The sequence below is a fragment of the Cricetulus griseus genome, chromosome 5, assembly GCF_003668045.3.
Source record: "Cricetulus griseus strain 17A/GY chromosome 5, alternate assembly CriGri-PICRH-1.0, whole genome shotgun sequence".
Lineage (NCBI taxonomy): Eukaryota > Metazoa > Chordata > Mammalia > Rodentia > Cricetidae > Cricetulus > Cricetulus griseus.
The window spans coordinates 57,425,699-57,449,966 of NC_048598.1; the positions used below are offsets into that span (position 1 = coordinate 57,425,699).

The following is a 24,268-nucleotide window of genomic DNA, read 5'->3' on the forward strand; positions in this document are numbered from 1 at the left end:
GCAATTTATGGGTTTTTCCCCCCAGTTATGGATCTGGTTTGAATCCGGATACAAATAAACCAACTGTAAAAAAAAAAAAAGGTACACATTTATGACATGTAAGGATATTAGACACTAGATAAAATGATATGGTACTTAGAATTTGCTTCTGAATTTAGATGTGTGGAGCCAGAGGGAGAGAGGATAAAGGGGCCTGACCACATGTGGATGGTAGAGGTGCACAGGGATTTATCTTGCCATCACATCTACTTGCATATGTGTTTGGAGAGTTCCATAATTGGAAGTTGACACAATTAAGCAATTAAGACTATAAACAGAACTTCATTCTTCCATCATGGTGGTGGTGGTGGAGGTGGTATGTGTGTGCTCTTATGCTTTCTGTAGTCTGAATACTCTGGGATGACTGCATCCCATGGGAAATGACTTTTGGATAGGTATAAAGAAATCTAACAGGCTAAAGGGTATCAGGTATAGACATACATCCCTATTTAGGGGACTGCGGGGGCCAGTCCCACTTGGTTATTTCCACGATCAAAGACTGCGTAAAACTGTCGAATGAAGACATCCCCCAGGATCCAGAGGGGCCCAGATGGTGGCTGGATGTCAAGTCCTTGAAAGCCGCTGCCGCAGAACTGCATCCCGTCCACTAAGTCCTAGGGTCCAAAAGTAGCAGTTAGTAGCAGACAGGGGAAGATGATCAGAGGGCTGGGAGCCACACTGAGCGGTGGTGCTGGCTGGCACCAAGTGGCCTGAGATGGTTGGTGAGTGCCACCGTTGTGGTTGGTGGGTTTTTTTCATTTCATGCCCATATTCCAGCTTGCTCAGTACAGTGCATATTTGCTCGGTTCACTCATCTGTGTTCTACAATTCTGAGTACTGTATGTTTTTACAGCCATACCTTGACATCAGTTTATAACTGATAATAACTGTGATAACAACTGTGTAAGTGTAATAACCTTATTGCAAAAGCTTTGGTTTCAATCCCATTTTCTTTGGTTTCAAGCAGAGCTCAACTTAATTTTTATAAGGGAGAGAAACTGCTCTGTGAATGACTAGCCATCACCACTTCCTTCTTGATATCTGGAGAAGAAGCCTTAGAGTGGACTCTCTTAGACACACAGCAAGCACACATCCGTTGTTCTACGAAGGGAGCCTAATCTCCCCCAGTCTTCTTTTTCTTTTAGATGCTATGTAGCCCATGTCCAGAACTCACTATCCTGCCTCTCCCTCCTGAGTGCTGGTGTTGTAGGAATGCACCACCACTCCTGTCCCCCAATTTTACTTTTCATTTTAGAAAAGATTTGGTTTCTACCAGGTAAGTGAGGTTTCCCTACAACCACCTGAAACTCAAAGCTGCTGATGAGGAGGTGGGGGAAGTCACAGCTCTGTGAGAAGACAGGGATGAACTTTGAACATCGAGGAACTTTCAGTATCCTCGATGCACTGAGACGGCCCTGATTGAAATCCGTCAGAAAAGGACCCCAGTACCATGTTGGGTACAAGGCAGGGTTTGGGTACAAGCAGAGCCTCTTGCTGGACAAAAGTAGGAGAGTGTAGGTGCTAGATACTAGAAGGGTCCAGCAGGAGGATTTATATCAAATGCTTGAAAGCCACTGCCACAGAACTGCCCTCCATCCACTAAGACTAGGGAAGCCACTGCCACAGAACTGCATCCCGTCCACTAAATCCTAGGGTCCAAAAGAAGCACTCAGTAACGTGGTGTTGGAAATGGAGCCTGGTGAGCAGGGCTTAGTCTCGCCATGTGGCATGCTGTCTGAAGAGAGCTTCCAAGGGTGTTTCAAGAGCTCAGGGGTTTTGCCACTAAGCGATGCTTTAGAGCAGAAAGTGAAGGTCACTCTACCTTACACCTTTATGCTGACACAGTCATTGATGGCATGAGTGATTCTGGTTAAAGGGTCAACAGGCTAAAGTGTGTTTCCCAAGAAGTGCAACATCAAATACTATGCCTAGGGGATGTGAAGTGACTATAGATTTCCAAAAATGTCCAGCTTTTTGTCTCTACCTCACCCTCAGAACTTGGGAATCGTTGCAATAAAATACACATTTTAGCTTGAGAAGAAAAGTTAATTTGAATGTTGCCCTCCCAAAGCAGCTCATATCTTCTTTTTTAAAATCACTCTTTAAGAGTTTTTACTGTATGTATGTATGTATGTATGTATGTATGTATGTATTGTGTAGTATATTTCTGCGTACACACATGATCAGAAGAGGGCATTGGATTTCTTGGAGCTGGAGTTACATGTGGTTTGGGAGCCACACTAAGTGGGTGCAAGGAACCCAACTGTGTCCTCTGGAGGAAATAGCAAGTGCTCTTAACTGATGAGCCATCTCACCAGCCTCAGCAGTCATATCTGAACTATTTATTTAACTCTGAGAATCTCACCATCTTCCCCTATAAGTCAGGATAATAACATTGCCAGGTGCACATAGGCAGTGTGGAGGATTAATGTGTTTGTTGATAAATTCCTCAGAAATCCCCCTTAAATGTCTTCTACCTAAATAGCTGCTGCTTCATGACAGAACTGGAAACTAGAAGCAGGTCCAGGAGTTTCTACCACAGGCAGCTTTGTCTCTCTCAGACAGAATGTCACATCAGGACTGGTGTAGATGACTTTGAAGGGGGAAGTGACAGGCACGTGGGGAGAGTTCTGTGACTCACAAAATAAGGAAATAGCCCTTACCGGCAGGATGTAGGCAGTTGGGCTGAGGGTATATGAAACCCCGTTGAGGATGAAGGCCACATTTGGCATCGTGTTGAGGTTGGCACAATCCACAGCGTACTAAAACAGAGAAGGATCGACTCAGAGACGACTCTCTCCCCAGTGAAGGACAGGCTCTCCTGCTCCTACCTCATTCCCGAACCTCGTAGACACTTACTTCTCCATCCATGGGTGTGGCCCCAATGGCCTCTTGAAGCTGTTTGATCTTGTGGGAGGGGCCAGTGATGAGGGAGGTCCCTGTGTCCACAATGGCCTGGCAGCCCTCAGAGCAGAACATCACTGTGTCTCCCACCTGGACTCTGAGGACAAAGGGCCCCGTGGTTTCATGGTTACCACCTGATCCTTGGCCATTCCCGTTCCCTATGGGGCCCTTTCACCATTCCAGGACACAATAATGGCATTACCTTTGGTCTCTTCTACCACAGGGGTGTTTTTCAACTGGCATGTTTGTTTGTATGAGACAGGGTCTCTGCATAGCCTTGGATGATCTGAAACTTACTAAGTAAACCAGGCTGGCCTTCAATTCAAAGAGATCCACCTGCCTCTCTGCTTCCCAGGTGCCAGAATTAAAGGCGTGTGCCACCATGCCTAGCCAACTTGCTTCTTTTTAAAGACAGGGTTTCACTCTGTCCAGACTAGTCCCAACCTCATAGCAATCCTCCTGCCTCAGTCTCATGAGTGCTGGGATTATAGGCATGATCCATTATACCTGACTCAACTTACTTTTTTGACTGAGATTCATCGTAGGAAATACATTTACTTCTTGGCCAAACACACACACACACACACACACACACACACACACACACACACACGCTGAAATAGATTTTTGTATTTTCTATTGTACTATGTTTTCATTCAGAAATGTACCTCAGGAGTTGGGCATGTTAGGGAACACCTGTAAGTAATTCCAGCATGTAGGAGGCCGAGGTGACAAGATCCTGAACATTCCAGGCCAGCTGGGGCTACATGGCAAGATCCTTTCTCAAAACATAACACAAAGCAAACAAAGAGTCTTTAAAATGATGCCCTGAGCTGTTTGACAAACATCAGCAGCCAGTGAGCACTGGAGCTGTTTATCTAGAGCATCTTAGGAACAGAAACTACATTGCTCTGCCCTGAACTCCCACCTTATGTAGCACAGTGCTGGCCATGTAGCAAGGGTGCGATCCTACTTCCCCATTAGCTCCGTGCCCAGGCATGGATTTCAAGGCTTATTTTCAGAGCCATTGCCTCCACAAAATCTTAGGCAGTCTTCAGACAGAGATGTTTCACTCTGTTTGCTAGTCATTCTAGTGGCTCTGGGAGCCCTGACCACATCCACTTTGTGTGGTGACAGTTTGGGACCACATTTCATCTTCCATGCAAGCTTCAAGAAAGCAAAAACCTGAGTCCAGCCGGGCGTTGGTGGGGCACGCCTTTAATCCCATCTCTCTGGAAGCAGAGGCAGGCGCATCTCTGTGAGTTCGAGGCCAGCCTGGTCTCCAGAGTAAGTGCCAGGATAGGCTCCAAAGCTACACAGAGAAACCCTGTCTCACCCCCTCCCCCCAAAAAAACCTGAGTCCAAAACACCCTGGCATTTCCCATGTCACTCAGCCATTGCATAGTATATTAATTAAGGCTGTGTGGACACAGAGTAGGTAGCTGCAGGAGTTAGAAGGAGGCCTGCAGAATGTATACAGAAGGAAACCACTCCTCTAGTCCTCCCTGTGTGTTCCCACACCTCCAGTCCAGATGTCAGGTTCCCAGCATCTGCTCCAGTGCCTTGTAGTGTCACTCAGTTAACCAGTTTGAGTTATGGCTGTTGTGAGTGCTTCTGTTCAACCGTAGCTACTATATGGAGGATACTCACCCGTCCAGTGCAATCTGCCAGTAGCCTTGCTTGGTGACTGGAATCCAATTGAGGTTCCCAGAGAAATGAGAGGGATCAAAGCCTCCAAAAGTCAGCTCACTTCCTGAGCCACCTTGTGGGTCACTACATAGAGAGAAAGGCAAATTGTCAAAGAAGGGCCAATTGGCTCTTTGCCGCATGTCTGGGCACTTGCATCTGATACCCAGGTAGGCAGAAACTACCTAGGTAGCCTGAGCCTTTGGGAAACCAAAGAGAAGAATGACTGTGTTCAATTCTCTGTGAATATTTCCTGCTTCTTGGATAAAACATTTAGTAGGTAGGTAGCATCAGATCTGCAGATCCAAGATCAGGACTATCCTGGGTGTGCAAACACCCAGGATGCCCCCCAAAATACCCTTTCTCGGGGTATGTTCCCTGCTATGAATGCTGCGGTGTCCAGAGTTCCCACAATGGTCACTCCCCTTTGGTAAGGCAGAGAGGGTAGTTTGAAAGCAAAATGACATATTAGAGCTTGACTATTGGTTAATTTTCTTTGGTAGTTTTTTTCTCAAGTTATGTGCTGGAATTTAGTAGGATTTGGGGAAGAGGGGTATTTCCAGGAGGAAAAGGAGCAGAAAGATACAAAGCCTGAGGTGCTGCAGGGCAGGCTGGTAGTGAGGAAGGAACATATATCTGTAGGGATTTTAGGTTCAGTGAGGACTGGGGATGTAACTAGAGGGTACAACACTTGCTTGGCATTCATGAGTCCTGGGTTCTAGAACTCTCACCAGCTGATCTTGTTGAATTCTTACATCAACCTTGAGGAAACTGGGACACAAAACCATGCAAGCGGAAAACATGAGTCCAGACAGTGTGCCTCGATCAAAGTCCTACCCAGTCCAATCCCAACTGCACTCACTCTGGAGACACAGCACAGCCCAAGAGAGCAAATGCAGGACTCTTTGTGGAAGGGGGACAGGAAAAGGGGACCTATTTTGTAGCCTGATGAGCTCAGGCCAGGCCAGAGTGGGAGGAAAGTGAGGTGAGCATCCCAGGCAAGGGTACAGGGACAGCAAGCTCCATGCTCTTCCCAACTATAGTTTATGGATTTTGAGAGCGCATGGCGATACAGGTATAAGACAAAACCATCTTAACTATCTTTGAGTGTGCAGTTCATATTTTCATTCTCATGAAGCCAAGCTCCTGCACATTTTCACCATATAGAACTGAGACTTATTGAACAAGGATCCCTTTCCCATCTCCCCTTGGCAGTCATCACTGTATTTTCTCTTTAAATTCTCTTTAAATTCTGGGTACCTCTTGTGAGTAGAATCGGATCTGTCCTTTTGGTGTCTGGCTTATTTCATTTAGCATAAGTCTTGAGGTTTAATCCATGTTCTAGCACAGGTCAGAATTTTTTTTTTGTTCAATGGGAAATTGAACTCAAGGCCTCCTGCAAACTAGGTAAGTCCCCTAGTGCCATACTGCAGCCCTTGCTATCTTTCCTTTCAAAAACCAAGTAACATTCCTCTGTATGGCTGTACCACATTTTCCCTTCCTATTCATTAAAATATAACTGATTTTTGGTGTCATCTTATTGGCTAATTTTCCCCCTATCTCCCAAAAATAGACGTTGTCCTTTTTCCATTGTGCTTTGGTGTCTACCATTTCAGGTAGCATGCAGTGGGACCTTTTTGTTTTTTGAAATAGGGTATCTCTGTGTAACAGCCCTGACTATAGACCAGGTTGGCCTCAAACTCACAGAGATCCACCTGCCTCTGCGTCCTGAGTGCTGGGATTAAAGGCATACGCCACCAAGCCCAGTTTGGGTATTTATTGACTATATAAATCACTAGCCAATCTCAAGGGTCCATAGATTCAACTCACAGTGGTAGTTTACCAAGTATTTGTCACAACTCCTTTATGCGGCAAATCACATTTCCTCAAAATCCAGAGAGCCTAAGTGTTTTGCTCAAGATCATATGTCATAGGTCAAGCCAGAGTTTCAAGAGATTCACTGGTCTTAGGCCCATAAAGTTTCTGCCTGTAGTCATCATTGACCTGACCCATGGAACTTGACTGGCCTCACCTGCTCATGTAGACAGAAAATATAGGCAGATCCACGAGGTTCTGGGCCATCATGTTGTCAAACACTGGGGTCACCCCTCCAACAGCCAGTGAAGGGTATCCCAGGCCCAGAATCCCATCAAACTCTGCATTCACAAAAGTCTGGCCCGGCTCCTTGACACTCTCTCCAAACTGCTGGCCGTCCACAGTCAGCCCTTCCACCTGAAGGGAGAATTGCACAAAGGTTCGTTGGATGAGGTTCTCAGATTCCTGGGTCCCTGTTCCAATGAAAGCTAAATCTTCCTTTCTCAGCTTTCCTTGATAAACAGGACAAAAATGTTAACTATAATCCCACTGATGTAATTTCTTCACGTGACTTTAAAAATTGAAATATAATGAAATGCAGAAAATGCGAGTGTCTAATAACAGTCCACACACTATACATGCCCATGAAACCCTCCTGAGACAAGACAGAACATTTCAAAGCCCCAGGACATTCCTTTCCTGTACCCTACCAATCATTGTGTCCCTCCTCCAAAGTGACTGGCCTTCCAAGCAACATTGGTTTGTCTATGTCTTTAATTTTACATGAATGGAATTGTTTACTAGGACGCTGCTACTTAGCTTCTGTTCCTTAGCACTATGCTTGCTACATACTCTTAGAATGCTTTTATTCTCATTAGTATTCCAAGGTATGACTATGTTACATGCTTGATCCCTTATGCCATCCATGGGTAGGATTCTGGGCTGTTTCCTGTGTTTGATTATCACTGCTGCTGCTCTGTGTATACTTCCTCTTCCTTTGGTGAACACAGGTGTGTATTTCCATTGGAGCAAATCTCTAGACGTCAGGGTTTATAAGTATTCTCTCTGATCAAAAGTCCTGGAATCTTGCAAAATTGTGGTACCAGTGTTTCCTTTACTGATATTCTGAGAGTACCAATTGGGCCATACCCTCATGAAAGCTTTATGGCCTGTCTCTTCCATGTTGGTTTTATAGCAGATACACAGAGGGTTATATTGAGATTTTAATTGCATTTCACAACAATTAATTGGTTATTTGGATATCTTCTTTTAGGAATGCCTGCTTTTGTGGTTGTTGGTGGTATATTTTGGAACCAAGTCCTTTGCTGGAAACTACAAGCCCCCCCCCCAACTGCCAGTGATGCCTTTTGCTGTTTTTGATGAAAAAAATATATGAATTTTAATGTAGTTAATTTTTGCTTCACCATTACTGTTTTTTTTTTTTAAATAATGTGCTTTGGAGTTTTTCTTTTTCACAGTCATGGAGACATTTTCCCAAGTTTTTTCTACATGCTTTATTCTTTTACATTTTTGCATTTAGGTCTATAATCTACCTAAAGTCTGACAACATACGACAAAGTTTTTTTTCCTGTACAGATATCTAACTGACCTACCGTTTTTTAATAACAGTGTTATCTTCTATATGCTACAGTAAAATGTTCAATATGAGTGAGGTGATTGGTGGGAGATTTCTAGATTTTTTTCATACATCCTGGTACATTTGTTTTTTTTTTTTTCCTTTTTTTTCTTAGCCTGTACCAATATGGGAGTCCAAATTGTGGATTTATAATACCTTGGCATTGTTTTCATAAGTCAAGATGATGATGATGATGATGATGATGATGATGATGATGATGATTATGTTTTTTTTTTTAAGACAGGGTTTCCCTGAGTAGCTTTGGAGGCTGTCCTGGAACTCACTTTTATAGACCAGGCTGGTCTCAAATTCACAGAGATCTGCCTGCCTCTGCCTCCCAAGTGCTGGGATTAAAGACATGTGCCACCACCACCTGGTGAATCAAGATTATTCCTGTATATTACATTGCATTCATCTACATGCTAGAACCAATTTATCAATTTCTAACACAAATCAGTACTGTTTGATTGGGGCAACACTGGATCTAAAAATCAACTTGGAGATTTTGACTATTTTATCAAAGTAAATCTTTCTACAGTCCTCGCTCATCTTTCAATATATAATCTTTTAATTTCATACAGCAGTGATTTATGGTTGTTTTTAGGGTAGAGCATATTTGTTAGAGGTAAGCTGTTTTTGATGGTTTTCAAAACCTATTTTTCATTTGTCTTTGCTGTGACATAGAAATCCACATGACTTTTGTATGTTTACCTCTTCTAGAAATGTTGGTAGATTTTCTTATTATTCTCAATATACTGAAGATATTTTTAGATTTCCTACATGTGGATTTTTTTCTTGTGGTTATTTGTCTTGGTGCATGCCTTTAATCCCAGCACTCAGGAGGCAGATGCAGGTGGATGGATCTCTGTGAGTTTGAGGCCAGTCTGATCTACACAGAGAATTCCAGGACAGCCAGGGCTACAGTAAAACCCTGTCTCAAAAGAAAACTGAACAAAACAAGAGGGAAATCTTGCCCAGTACTGGAAGCCTAGCAGGCTACCCAGGGCTAGGGAAGTAATGGATCTTGGAGGAGAGCCCATAACCACCACGTCACTAAAGCAACATAAACCGTAGCTACACTCTAAACATTTGTCTTTATACCCACTGATAAATGTAATCCTCAATTCTCATCAAAGCAACTTCTCTTTGAAACCGACAGAGTTGTCACAACCAATCAACATTCAGAGATGCGGAACCCAGTCCCAGTGGATATTTCAAAAAAACAAAAAACAAAAAACAAAAAACAATTCCACAGATAAGGCTCAGGGGTCATTGTGAAGAGAGGGTTCAGAGAAACTGTAAGAACCGGAGGCAGGGGGAGTTTGCTGTGAGATTGTGTCTCTTAAGAGAGTTAAAAGTTACACCCATAAAGCCTCACCAATATGACTGTGTAAAAAAGCTGAACAAAAGTGACACTAATAAACCTGCTGACACAGATGGGAGAAAGCCCATGAGGCCTCAGCCTAGGCAAAGAACTATGGGCAACCAAGGAATGCTGAGAATGGGAGAAATCACCTTTCCTAGGAAAGAGCACACCCATTTGGTTATTCAATACCAAATGGTCATCCCTGGAAACATGTACATACAAGTAATATTATACAAACAGAGCAGGTTGTTAGCATGTATCTAGGAATACATACATACAATACATACATACATACATACATACATACATACGCATGTATATAACAACAATTAGTGAAAAAAGAGACCATGAATTTGAAAAAGCGCTAGGAGGGGTTTATGGGAGGGTTTGGAGAAAGGAAAAGCAAGAAGGAAATTATGTAATTATACTATAATGTCAAAAATAAAAGAAAACAAGCAAAACTAAAAACAAACAAGAGAGTCTTTGTGTGTGCTGCTGGTATGACAATGTTACTTAGTTTCTTTTTCTTTTCTTGTCTTACTGTGTTAGCAATGGTCTTCAGCACAGTGCTGAACAGACAGGGTGATATGACTACTGCTGTCTGGTTCCTAATCTCAGGGAGAATTTCAAACCCTCTCAAAAAATTCACTATTGACTGTAAGCTCTGCTGTGGGCTTCAGAGGAGGACAAATTAACCTCAAACTCTCTGGCTTCCTCCACAGCCTCCCACACGCATCCCCATGACTGTCTTGTGGGTATTCTTTAATAGACTAAGGAAGTTAATTTATAATCCTGGTCTTCTAAGAGTTTATTTTTAAGTTATGAACACATCTTGAATTTTACCCATCCAGATGTTTGTATTGCTTTTTTGTCTTTATTCTCTCAGATGACAAATTTCTAGGAAGAAATGACTCTTGGTTGGGTCTTATGATCCTCACAAAATTTAATTTGCTCATTTTTTTTTTTTTTTGTTTAGGGCTTCGGCATCTATTTGGGCATGGTGGCATTTGCCTGAAATCTCAACACTCAATTCAGCACTCAGTAAGAGGATGGTAAGTTCCAAGTTAAACTCTGCTCTCAGTGAGAGCTGTCTCAGATCTGTCCTCCCCACAGAACACAAAAGCTTTGACATCTATGGAGAAAGGGTGTAACGCTAATCCATTTTGTTTTGTTCCTTTTGAGACACGATCTCATACAGCCCAGGCTAGCACAGGATTTACTATGTAACAGGAAATCTTAAACTTCTGATCCTCTTGCCTTTGGCTCCAGAGTGCTGGGATTAGATGTGTGTGTCACCTTGTCCAGTTTTTGTGGTCCTAGGGATCAAATTATGGGCTTTGTGTATGCCAGGCAAGCACTCTGCAAACTGACCTGTATCCCTAGCCTTTAGTTCCAGTTATTTGACTGACTGACTGACTTGATTGATTGACTGACCGACCGACAGACTATTCAGACAGGGTCTCACTATATAGCTTTGATTATCCTATAACTAACTCTCTATATAGATCAGGCTGGGATGACACTCACAGAGATTTGTCTGCCTCTGCCTCCTGAGTTCAGGGATTAAGGGCATGTTCTAGTGCTTATAATAACTTCTTCAAGTATTATTATTAAAGTTGTTCGGCTATGAAGTAACTATCAATTCTCTGGAAGATGGACCCAGAGTTTTCCTTGTGGGAAGGTTTTTTTTTTCTTTTTTTTTTCTTTTTAAAATAGTAGAGTAAGCATTTAAAATAGATACCACATTATTAATATTTTCTATGTTATTGCATCAGGTTTGATAGTTCATATTCCTCGGAATATTCATCGATTTAGGATTATTGCAAAGCTTATCAATGCAAGACAACTTTGATATCTTGTTTTGAGGTTGACGAGATCTTTAATAGTGTCCCTTTTCATTCTAATGTTAGGTTTCTTTCATTTTTCTGGATTAGTCATGCTAGGCCAGTTGGTTGCCCTTTGCAGTTAATTTGTGCCTTTGTTGTTCTTGTTTCCAGTGTGGATTTCCTACTTCACTGACGTCCTGGTCCTTCTCTCTATAATTTCTTTCCTTCCCTTTTCTTTGGGTTTGGTTTGCTCCTGTTATTAGTGGCTTGTTCTTCTTAGTGTTTGTGACTCAAAACAACAGTCTAGGTCACTGGTTTTTCTCATATAATGCACTTTGGGCTGTACTTTAAGAACTACATTAACTGTACATCAATCTGTGTACTTATATCTTACATACGTGTGTGTGTGTGTGTGTGTGTGTGTGTGTGTGTGTGTGTGTGTGTGTGTGTGTGTGTGTGTGTGTTTAGATAATTGTCTTTACACAGTTGCAGATGCCAGTTAGAGAGTGCACTAAAGATGTGGTTTCTAACCTAGGATTGCAGCCTGAGGTCTGCAGATGTGGCAGCAGAGAGAAGGTATGTGTCAAGAGAGAAGATATGTGTCAGCTGGAACCTGCCTGTGTAGGGGTGCTGGGCCCCCTTGGAACTGGAGTTACAGACAGTTGTGAGCTGTCACATGGGTGCTGGGAATTGAACCCAGATCTTCTGTAAGAACCACTGAGTCATTTCTCCAGCCCTCTTAAACATATTTTAAGGAGACTTAGTATACTAAAGAAAATAATTAAGGCTAGCAATACATTCATTTTTCTTTTTATTATTTGATGGCCAGCTCAGTGGAGTAACCAAACCCCACACAACTCACAAGAGTTCAGAAAGATTTGCTCCAGGTTTAATGGGGGGGCAGTGATAAAAAAGAGTCTTCTGCTAGGTTTTTATTTTCACTTTTCCCCACTTAATTCTCAAATTGTTGAAAGGATGTTGACAAAGACTGTGCTCCACTGACCTTGGGATATAGAATGATGGCCATCAGGGTGGACCAGCCTCTATTTCTCACACACACTTGCAGAAAGTATCCAGGCAGGGCCAGGACTCCCCTGGTTCTCTGATTCCCACAGCAGGGACCGGTAAGACTTTTGATGGGGGGGGTGTTTCGGTGTTCAAGGAGCGGCTAGACTTTGGGACTTTGACACCTGTATTCTTCTCTGTAGTTGGATGTTTGCCTCACACCTTCCTATTTCCCAATGGAGCCTCAGCTTGCTCACTGGCTTGCACTTCTTTTTTTCTTTCAAGGTGACAGCCTTCTCTCATCCCCTTAGTGCTCAGGGACTGGTGATCCAGTCCTGACACAAGGCATTGTGCCCTGACCCTTCTCTCCTGAAGGTAGTCCCATGCTTCTGTCTAGGGCTCAGTGTGCTGAAAGATGACCACTGTCCCATCTTGGGAGGGAAGGATTGCTCCCTTGTCCTGGAAGCTAGCCTTGTCTAAATCCACCTGAGGCAGACCTGAAATTGTGTCCCTGAGACCTCTGAACCATATCCTGATACCCCTGTGCCTAGTTCCTGCGCAAGAGAGCAAAGATTGAAGAATCTCACTCACAGAGACTTGGTCAGCTCCGATGATTCCTGTCAGGCTCCCAGTACCATACTGGATGGAGAAATGATTCCCTACCTCCTCATATGTGCTGGACTGGGATGGATGGAACACTGGGTGAGTCTCTGGAAAACAAGAATGCTGCTTATTGCTTCCATCCCTGCCCCAGAGAGGCAGAGTGGCTTCCCTCGGCTACCCACAATGAATGGACGATGGGGGTTCTTGGCAAGGCCTGTCAGTGAGCTACTGTGTTCTTGCTAGCCTGACCAGGTGTGTCCCAACCAGGGACCAAATATTTGTCCCTGGGCAAATCTGGTTGCTCACAGTGACCTCATAGACACAAGATAAGCACCATTTACCTGGCGCCAGCAGCAGTCTCAGCCATCGGTGTGGGGCAGAGCCTGGCTTTCAGAGGAAGCTCTGGGTGAACAATTACCACTCTAGGAAATTATCCCCAACTCTTCACCCTACTTTACAGATGTCTAGTTTCGGGTTTCAAAGAGCTTCTACCCTTGGGATGTGTTTCACACAGAAAGATCCTTCTCTGTTTAGGGCTTCTGTTTCCAATCTCTCCCTAACCCTACATTACCTCTGGCCAAATGGACACACCCATGCCATTGTACCCTACCAGCCACACCTCCATGGGAGCCAGGCCATCAGGGCCTCCTTGAAGCAGGTATACAGTCTTCCTTAGAACTCAACTGACCAACCTGTTCAGGTATAGACCAGAGAAACTATCCCCCATGTTCCTTTGGGTGTGTTTCAAAGGAAGTGAGTCACCAAGTCAAAGATTTCTCTTTTTAGTGGCTAATTTTCTCTCCATTAATTCTGACTAATTTGAAAGTTGTTATCTTGACTAGCAGTTACTTTTCATCTCCATCCCTGACCCAGCCACACCAAACACACACACACACACACACACATACACACACACACGGGGTGGGGGGGGGGAGGCTGGTATGGCAGGGAGGACCTGTGGAGGGAATCAAAGTCTCTCCATTGCACAAAATAGCCTCTAAGAAGTGATTCCCACCATTGCTGCACACTTACTGCATGCTGGGCTGGTACAGTAAACAGAAGGGACCCAGAGGTTGGAGGAGCCAGTGTCAAAAATGACAGTGAAGTTCTGTGGTGGGGATCCAATGGAGATAGTGCCGAAATATTCCATCTACAGGGACGGGAGAGAAAGAAAGAGAGTGTGGGAGGAAGGGAGAAGGATTGCTTGCAACTAGAGCATGGACTCCCACAGATGACAGTTTACAGAGCCTTGAAGAGGCAAGGCTGGAGACAAAGGATGCCAGGAACAGAGCAGAGACCACCAGGGAGGGCACTAAGGATACTCAGGAAACTTGGTTCCATTCTTCTCTCATTATCCTGATTCTTTGTTTTCCACTTTTAAATTTTAAATTAGATACAAGATTGTCTTACATGTCAATCCCAGTTCCCTCTCCCTCCCCTCCTCTCCTTCCCCCCACTAACACCTTACCTATCCCAACGCCTTTCTTCACCCCAGGGAGGGTGAGGCCTTCCATAGGGGATCTTCGGAGTCTGTCATAGCCTTTGGGATAGGGCCTAGACCCTCTCCCGTGTATCCTAGGGAGTATCCCTCTACCTGGAATGAGCTCCCAAAGTTCATTCCTATGCTAGGGATAAGTACTGATCTACTACAAGAGGCCCCATAGATTTCTGAGGCCTCCTCATTGACACACACATTCATGGAGTCTGGATCAGTCCTATGCTAGTTTCCTAGCTATCAGTTTGGGGACCATGAGCTCCCCCTTGTTCAGATCAGCTGTTTCTGTGGGTTTCTCCAGCCTAGTCTTGGCCCCTTTGCTCATCATTCCTCCCTCTCTGCAACTGGATTCCAGAGTTCATCTCAGTGTTTAGGTGTGGGTGTCTGCTTCTGCTTCCATCAGCTACTGGATGAAGGCTCTAGGATTGAAGGTAGGCATCAATCTCATTATTGGAGAAGGGCATTTAAGGTGGTCTTTCAACTGCTGCTTAGATTGTTAGTTGGGGTCAAACTTGTAGATCTCTGAACATTTCCAGTGCCAGATTTCTCTTTAAACCTATAATGGCTCCCTCTATTATGGTATCTCTTATCTTGCTCTCCTCTATTCTTCTCCCAACTCAACCTTCCTGCTCCCTCATGTCCTCTTCACCCCTCCTCTTCTCCCCTTCTCATTCTCCTATCTCCCTTTCCCCTCTCCCCTTCTCCCAATTTGCTCAGGAGATCCTGTCCCTTTCCCCTTCTCCAGGGGACCATGTATGTCTCTCATAGGGTCCTGATTCTTAAAATGTCATTGTGAACAAGGCAGGGGAGACAGAAATGCCTCTGTTTTTTGGGATCAGGGAACTGGGAATGTGGGGAATCAAGTTCTTTCTTTGCCCAAACATATAGCTAGTAAAATACCCAGCCAAGCACACAGTAGGGTCTTTCCCCTTGGAGCACATTTCATCCTTATCTCTTTCTTCTTGAAGGAATCCTTGCACACTGGGCATTACTGGGGCCTGCTTTACAAAGTTCACAGAGACTAGGGGATTAGACATCTGAGTCATCCAAGCAAAGAGACCCATGCCTAAGCACCCAAAGTCACTGATGCAGCACTGGTCCCTGCTGGAGGCCCAGCCTTCCTCCTTACACCCTGTGTCCCCAGGCTTCAACCTAAGAAGTCTTACATCCAGATAGTTGATGAGTGGCTCATTGGTACTCTGGTCCATTTTACAGGACTCGCTGAACTGGATCATGTCCAAGTTCTGGGACTTCCAGAAGTCTGAGAGCTTGCCTCGGGCCCGCAGCTTCTTCCGGATGGACTGATGCTTTCTGAGGGGTACCCTAGAGAAAAAGAGGCATGAGGGGACAGTTCTGCTTCTGTCCCCTATATCCATGTATCGGTTCATAGCCTGACTACAGCAAGACCCAGGAGAGGACCTTCAAGACCAGGGTGCGGCCATAAGCAGGCCTTCTCTGACCTGTGGATTCAGGATCTGAGTAGAAGTGGCTTTCCCTACTGGGCGCTGTCCCTTTGAGATTTTCTAGGGAATGGGAGGTAGGACACAGTCCGAAGTTTCATCTGACCTCCATGAAAGGCTGACTTAAAGGGATGGAAGGACTCTGTGGACTGGTACTCTGTGCAGCTTGGCAATGTAGCCCAAATAATAAAAACCCAGAGACAGATATTGAGGTTCAATCAGAAGATCAGAAAAGCAAAGCAAAGTGAGAGTTCTCACTTCTACTGGTGCTCAGACCTAGGGGGTGATCTACCAAACCTCACATTGCATCTCCAGACTGCACTGCTCCTCACCAAATCTCAGAGACTCTCTGAGACTGCACTGAGCTCCTTATAGTCTCTCTAGTTCTGGGATTAAAGGTATGAGCTCTGTTTCTCCTTTAGACTGATTCACTCTCATGTAGCCTAGGGTGGCCTTGAATTCACAGAGATCTATCTGCCTCTGTCTCCTGAGTCCTGGGAATAAAGGTATGTACCACCACTGCTCAGCTTCTATGGCTGTGGCTAGCTTTGATTTCTGATCTCCAGGCAACTTTATTAGATCATAAACAAATATCACTACATGGGAAAGTATTTGAAGGCTTGGAGTTGCAAACCATAGCTGTGAGGCACGCTTTTGAGCAACAGAGGGAGCCCCTTGAACTGGGGCAGGCACCTCCACTGGAAGGATTGGCCTGGCATAGACTGGGGAACATTGTCTAGGGATTCCCGTGAAACCCCAGTTTCTTCTTTTCATTTCCTCATTAGCTTTCCTCCCCCAGGGGCATCTCCGAGCCAGGGTTAGGGGATGCCTAAGTTGAACTCAGTGCTGGGGGCAGGGCCTTACCTGTGTATAGCTCCATAGGCCTGTCCCAGGTCCAGAAGAACCAGCAGCAGTGCAAGGAGGGATTTCATTGTGGTCCAACCAGCAGCTTCTCTCACTCTACTTTGATCTCTCTTCCCCCTTCTTTTCTTCTCAAGCACAGGGCAGGGTCACCAGCTCTTCCTGGTGCCCAGACCTGCCCTGCCCAGTCTGAGGACCCAATGATAAGGTCTGGAGTCAATAGCCATGCCCAGAGTAAACAGTATGTGTAATAGGACGTCCCTTGTCTGCCTCTTTTTACTTGGGGAGATAAGGGCAAAGTGTGTGTGTGTGTGTGTGTGTGTGTGTGTGTGTGTGTGTGTGTGTGTGTGCACATGTGTGCTCCTGTGTGTATACCCTCTGAAATGAGAGGTGATCCTGTCTCAGCTTCTTCAACGGTCTTCGGACACTCCACACTGGCTTTAAGAAATCCCATGTTTATTGTCTAAGGGAGCAAAAGATCCTTAACGAGGGTCCCACTGCTACTACAGGTGTTTAAGGTGAAGACTCCTGAAGGGCAGAAACTGAAATGCTATATGTGTAGCAGGATTGTAACTCAAAACGTTAGCCAGGCTATTGTCCCTATATTTCTTATTCTCTCTTCATTCCTTTAGAGGCTCCCAAAACAATTTGTCCTACTCCCCAAAGGCCCTGAAGTGGAAACATTTGGCTATGGATTTGTTAGGCAAGCTTTCTTAGCTCCAAACACTTGATGAGTCTAGGCCTGGGGTCCCTCAGTGTGACTGTCAGTTGACTTCCCATTGCCTCCAAGATATAGCACTCTTAGCTCCAGCACCATGTCTGCCTGCACACCACCGTGCTCCATGTCTTGATAAATTGAACCTCTGAAACTGTAAGCCAGCCACCCCAATTAAATATTTTCTTTGTAAGAGTTGCCATGGTCATGGTGTCTCTTCCCAGCAGCAGTAGCCCTCACTAAGACATGGGGCCTTGAAAAGAGGGCTCTTCAGGAATGTGGGGAGGAGGCTGGCTGGAGGCAGAGGCTTGGCACTTTCCAGAACATGGGAAAGCTGTTGGAGATGACACCCCTTATTAGCTTCTTTTTCTACAGCTTCAATTTACAGAAGATAAAATAATGACAGGGGCAGCTGCACAGTGCTACATGGAAGTTAGCTGCTCCAAACACAAGGTACATTACTAGTGTGGGGTAAGAGCCTGCTCTTGATGACAGGGAGCTACACTACAGGATGCGCTGCCCCTGGCTCTGGCAATAGCATCAGCTCAAAATGGCCCTGACAACTAGTTGGGAAAAATGTCCCAACTGTTTTCTGCTCAGAGTTGAGGAATAAAGAAAAATCCACTATGCCACATGTGACCAGGCAAGGAAAGACGGGCAATGATGCCTGCATCCACTCAGTTTTGCCCTAACTGGTCATCTCATCTTTGAAGACATTTCTCTCAAAACCTCATTCCCTCATCTATGAAATGAAGAGGCTGGGTTGAATGATGATAGAAGGGACACTAGAGAGGGCACAGGTGTGTCTCGGACATTGTGTTAAAGGACTTAGGAGTATGTCTTCAGACCTCACCCCAATCCTATGAGAATATTTAAAGCCACGGGGTAGCTTCTTTTTTTGGGGGGGGGCGGGTTCGAGACAAGGTTTCTCTGTGGCTTTGGAGGTTATCCTGGAACTAGCTCTTGTAGACCAGGCTGGTCTCGAACTCATAGAAATCTGCCTGCCTCTGCCTCTGCCTCCCGAGTGCTGAAATTAAAGGTGTGCGCCACCACTGCCCAGCCACAGGATAGCTTCTATGCAGCACTGTAACTATGCTCCAAACCTAGGTTTGCCTGACTTTAAAGCTGAGATTTCTAACTATGACACTGTACTGAATGATCTATAGGGCCTTGTGTTCTAGAACTTCTTCCCGAAAGAGGAAGACGAGAGGCTAAAAAGAGCAAGATTCATTTCTGCCAAGACACATGATTTGTAGGCTTGGAAGAATAAAAGGCATGCATAGGGTGTGGTGGGGTGATAAATGTTCTCAGTGCATATTCATAAGAGTTTGTTTGTTCTTTGAGACAGAGTCTTACTATATACCCAAGGCTCCTGTCTCTACTTCCTCATTGTATGTTTTTCTATGTATTTTCTATCTTGGTGTCAATGAATTGCTCTGGAAGAATCATTACTGTATTGCTAATAGGTGCAAAAATTACACCTGCACCTCGCTCTGGCTGAATGATGAAAAAAAACCTTATGTTTCTTTAAAACATTTGTTTACAGAACTGGGGAGGCAGAAGCAGGTGGATCTCTGTGAGTTCGAGGCCAGCCTGGTCTCCAGAGTGAGTGGCAGGATAGGCTCCAAAGCTACACAGAGAAACCCTGTCTGGAAAAACCAAAAACCAAACCAAACCAAAACAACAACAACAAAAAAACAAACAAAAAAAATTTGTTTAATGCAGAGACAACTTTGAGACACTTGTTTTTTCTACACAACTTGTTTTCTTTGTTTTTCCAGCCTCCTTTTTTCATGCAACTGGAAATCAGAAGACTCTGGCATCCCCAGCCTTTCACCATGTCATAAACTCAGTCAATTTGAGCTGTTTTACAACACACCACCAGCTGTATTCTGGGAAATTGGCTTTTAGACCAGAAATTACACAGCATTGCCAGCAGAGGGCGCAGGCGCCATGGAGGTTTCCTGTCCAGATGCGGCCTCTGTTTGCTAGCACCAGCATGTCATGCTTTATGCACAGTGACTGATACCAACTTACATGCTTGAATGCAGACACAGCAGGGTTTGAGTCCTGACACATGGCTTGTGATACCATGGATGTGTTTTGAGTTTCAGATTCTTCAACTATAAGAAGAAGTATGTGGGGCGCACCTGCAAAATATTAGCATAGGAGGTCCTCTACAAGTTTGAGATCAGCCTGGTCTACATAGGAAGCTCCAGACCAGCCAGATCAAACAGGGAGGAAAGGATGGCAATGCATAGGAGGAAACAGATACAAAAGAGCAGTTGAGATTATGTCAAGTCTCTGAGATGTGTATCTGATGAGAGTCATCAAACTCCCCTGTGGAAAAGATTGCAGATGGAGGTCTTGGAAGGCTTCAGTTATTTATTCACAGGTTGCGGTGCACACTCTCGCTTATCTAATTTCAGAAAGAGGAGCCCTGAGGCCCCAAGAGATATCTCCCTCAGTAGGCATGATTCAGGTGTAGGAACCTCAGGGTTGTCTGACTAAACTTAAATACTGTGGTGGTATGAAGGAGAACGGCCCCCACGGGCTCATGTATTTAAATGTCTGGTCCCCAGTAGGTGGAACTGTTTAGGAAGGATTAGGTGTAGCCTGGTTAGAGGAGGTGTGTCACTGGGGGTGGGCTGTGACTTTACCCTAAAAAGTCAAATCGGTCATTTGCAATACGGCACATTGCCCTCGGAATGAACTTTTACAGAATGAACTGTTTGGGAAAAGTCAATAGCTTACACTAGACCCAGTCTTGTTTTTTTCTGCCTGAGGCCTGTGGATCATGACCTAAGCTCTCAGCTATGGCTCCAGCAACATGTCTGCCGGCCGCCATGCTACCCACCATGACAGTCATGGACACACCCTCTGTAACTGTAAGCAAGCCCCCATTAAATGATTTTCTTTTATAAGTTGACTTGCTCATGGTGTCTCTTCACAGCAATAAAACAGTAACCAAGATAAATGTGGCCATGCCTAATGTAATGTAAAAGATGACAGCAGCTGGGCACTGCTTTCTAGACAGCCTGGTCTGGGTTGTATGGTGGGCAGAAAACCTCAAGTTCACTTTCAAAGATTGGGGGCTTCTGCTCACTCAGGAGGTGGCTTCTAGGGTGGATTCTTGTTGGGCTGTCCTTGAAAACTTCCATCTTGTATCTGACAACTGGATACCAACTCTAATAGAGAGCCTTGATATCTGTTGAGAAGATTGGAGCAGTCTGTTGTCCTTCAGCAGACAACCTGCTTACTGAGCCTGCCTGGAAGCTGCTCCATCAAAGCTGGGTGGCCCGGCTCTCCGCCCTTGGAGCCCCTCCTTATGTCTCTGACAGTAGGCTACCTCTTCAAAGCACACCAAGCCTGCAGGATATTTCTCAGCCAAGGCTGACTCAAAGGCAGCTAAGTCCCTACACCTATTCCCCAGTGCCTGCCATACCCATATTTCTTTGTTAAGTGTCTGCTGGAGGCTACTATGAAGGCCCACGAAGATAAATTTCCCAAATGCATTAGAATTTCTACTTCTAGATCTGTGGAGGGTAAATTTAAATGCCCGGGAGTCATTTTTTCTTCTCAATGAGTTTTGATGTCAAGTAAAGATGATTTTGTTCAACTAAGCTGAGACACAAATTAATTCACTACTACTCCTTTGGGCTTGGGGATTTAAAAAAAAAAAAGAATGTACCTGGTCTATGTATGAGTTCCAGGTCAGCCCGGGCTTGTGTCAAAAAATAAGTAAATAATAAGTAAATAAACAATAAAAATAAGTCCAGGTCAGGAAGCACATGCCTTTGACATCTGGTTCTGGCACTCGGATGCAGGGCAGAATCACCATTTACAAGGATCTGAGAACCTGTTAGTTAGTGCTTCTAGCAGTAGCTGGTGCCTGTCTACCATTCAGTGTCTCCCAAAACTCAGTCAAGAGCCTTGTCTAGACTGAATGGCTGAAAATAAGAGAGGAAATCATTTTATAAGGACAAAGCTGCAGGACTGAATAGGGGACTCAGCCGCTGAGAGAATGAGTTCAGCTCCCAGCACCCATGTGTGGTAGCTTGCAACTGCATGGGACTCCAGTTCCCAGGGCTAGTGCCCTCTTCTGACAGTCACCGGTACCAGGCAGGCATGTGGTACACACACACACACACACACACACACACACACACACACCTAAATTTAAAAAATCAAGGCAAAGATATTTTGTTTTGCTCAAAACTTGTTATTAGTAACTCCCAACTTCCAAGACACTACAAGTTATAGGAGCCTCGCCTGCAAAAACAAAGACAAAAATCTTAAGCTGGGTGTCAAAATAGTCCGAGGAACACTGATGCGTTTTTGGAAAATGCTGAAAGAAATTTACGTCAATCTCTATCAAGACCTGGAGTTTTTCAAAGCAGGGAGGATACAGTAATCACTCAATAAATACTGCATAGTCAGGACGTGCTGAGGAGCCAGCTTTTTGCTGACTTGTACTTCTCTCGGGGCTTCTTGGCAGCTCCCAAAGCTGCAATCTCCCTTCCTGACAGCACAGGAGAAAGTTGTGCGCCCGCTCTCTGCTCTGCTGTCCTGCTGTCAGAAGAATGAAAACGTACAGAAGTCCCCTCATATAGGCAAAGCAGCATCTGACTGAGACTCTCACAGATGCCCAGGTGTGGGGGTCTGCGATGGAGACAGTGGAGGCTGAAAATGGCGGACAGTTTCTGGGAGAGGAAGGTGTGGGAGGCTTGGGTGGGAGGTAGAGCATAGATGCTCCCCCAGCGTTCTCCAGGTGATCCAGTGAGCTCTTCATAACAGTTGACACTTATGCCCAAATCGAGGGGCCCCCCAATCGCGGGGTCCCCCCAAAATCAGTAAGGAGGCCGATTCCCAAATATAAAAGCAAAGAGCCTGTATTCAAGCTCAAGCTTGGAGTCTGTCTGTCTGATGCAGTGGTGGAGAGCAGAGAGTGCCCAGCCCACATTGAGTGGGGTTTTTGTCATAAAGGTTGGGAGTGAGGGAATTTCCAGGGTTCAACACCCTGATTGGCTGTCATTTGTCTAGGGGTGTCTTGGTGAAAGGGGAATAGGTGTGTTCTGGGCTCGAGGACATCTGATCTTTTCTAGTGGTTGGGATGTTTGGAATGTCAGGTACTTCCCCTTAGATACTGGCCTTCCCTGTGTGGTATAAGCTTATGACTTTTGCTGGAACCAGGGGCTGCCTGCCAGGGCCCACTTTTTAGCTGGTTTTTATTGAGCATGGCATGGCAGCAGTGCCCAAGCTGTTCTGGACACCCACAGACTCAAGTAGAAAACAATAAAGAAAAATGGACTCAAATATCTATTGGGTGGAGCCGAGTTAGGTCAGACTTTGGGTGGAGGACTGGAGGACCTCGGACTTGGAGCTGTTCTCGTTTGGCAGATCCTCTCAAGCCACCAAAGATGCTTAGGGGGCTCGCTTTCCCTCTTCCTTTATAATGCAAGTGAATTTTGTATTTAATGCGTGTGGCTTTGGGTTTCCAAGGGAGCTAAACACAAAGTGACTGTGAGGAGGCTCCCACCAAGATGAAAGCGATGTTATATAGAGATCTGGGAAAGTAAAGATGGTCTAACTCTTGTTCATCATTTATCAGAGGAGATTTTTGTTTGTTTGTTTGTTTGTTTGTTTGTTTTGCTAAGCCACTTTAGCAATCTACAAGACAACAGACCTTACTAGAAAGGTCAGAGCTGCCTTCAAGACAAATGAACTTTGTAGTGACAAAAGGAAGATAGTCTCAGGGCTGAGAAGGAATTTAGGGCTGTTATTTTATTGTCAGGAGAATTCTTTTACAGGAACAGTTCAAGTACTTTCAGAGTTCTCAGCTATTCCTCTGCCCCTGCCCTCCTCAGTCCACACCCTAATTTTGTTCCAGGACCATTTCTGTTGGAACATGATATGCTGCCCCTGCCCCCTGACAATGGGTGGGATATGCATATCGGCAATCAGGCAGACACTTAGGCAGCTCAAAAGGGCCATGTCATGGGGCTGCCTAAGGACTCAGTACGCATGTACAAGCTTCCCCTAAGTGTGTGCCTCCACATTCTCTCTCTCTCTCTCTCTCTCTCTCTCTCTCTCTCTCTCTCTCTCTCTTCTCTCCCACTCTTGCTCTCCCCCACCTGGAATGAACTCTATGGTTAATGTATCTCTCACGTTCCATCTCCATCTCCATCTCGAGCTTTCTAATTTAAACAAAATAACAATTTCCCTCAAAGTTTGCCTCGGCGAGGCCTGACAACCCTGGGGGTGGACGTGGGAGCTCCCTCTACAACTTCCCACTCTACCTCTTCGCTTCTCTCCTCTTTTATCTCCCTTTAAGTTCAAGATATATTCATTACAGAAATCATCCCCCAACTCCCCCCCCCCAAAAGAAAGATAGTCTGAGTGAGGTGGTGGATGCCTGTAACCCTAGCGCTCTGGAGGCTACAGCAGGAGAACAGGAAGTTTGAGGCTAGCCTGAGCTACCTAGTGGGGCTCCGTTTCAAACAAAACAAAAGTAAAATGGAATAATAAAGAATATGCAAATCACCACTCCACAGATTATTCACTTTTGATGTTAATCCCTCCCCCCATCCCTGCCTATCATGGACATGGAAGGTGGTCAGAACGGACTGCTCAGTGGAATGAGAGGAGGAACACACAGAGACACACGTGTAGTTTCAGTGAAGCACATTTGCATCCTGCCCTGTGTTGGTGCAACAAGAACATGGTAAATGCAGATTGATTCCATGTGAATTATATGCGAAATAATTGAACCCCAAATAACAGAAAAATGTGTATCTCTGGATATAAGCCAGCGTCAGACACAAAAATCATTCTCAGGGAAAAGGAGTTTTTTTTTT

General features: G+C 45.0%; 1 protein-coding gene across 1 annotated transcript; it reads right to left on the reverse strand.

Annotated features, from left to right (window-relative positions):
• Ctse (cathepsin E) lies at positions 1-16,767 on the reverse strand. The gene is made up of 9 exons (XM_035445694.1): positions 16,700-16,767; positions 15,542-15,698; positions 13,913-14,030; positions 12,869-12,987; positions 6,662-6,861; positions 4,594-4,716; positions 2,899-3,040; positions 2,703-2,801; positions 1-653 (listed from the first exon to the last, which is right to left on the reverse strand). The coding sequence occupies exons 1-9, from the start codon at positions 16,765-16,767 to the stop codon at positions 489-491; spliced, it is 1,191 nt and encodes a 396-aa protein (XP_035301585.1). The 3' UTR covers positions 1-488.
• Between the last annotated feature and the right edge of the window lie 7,501 nt (positions 16,768-24,268).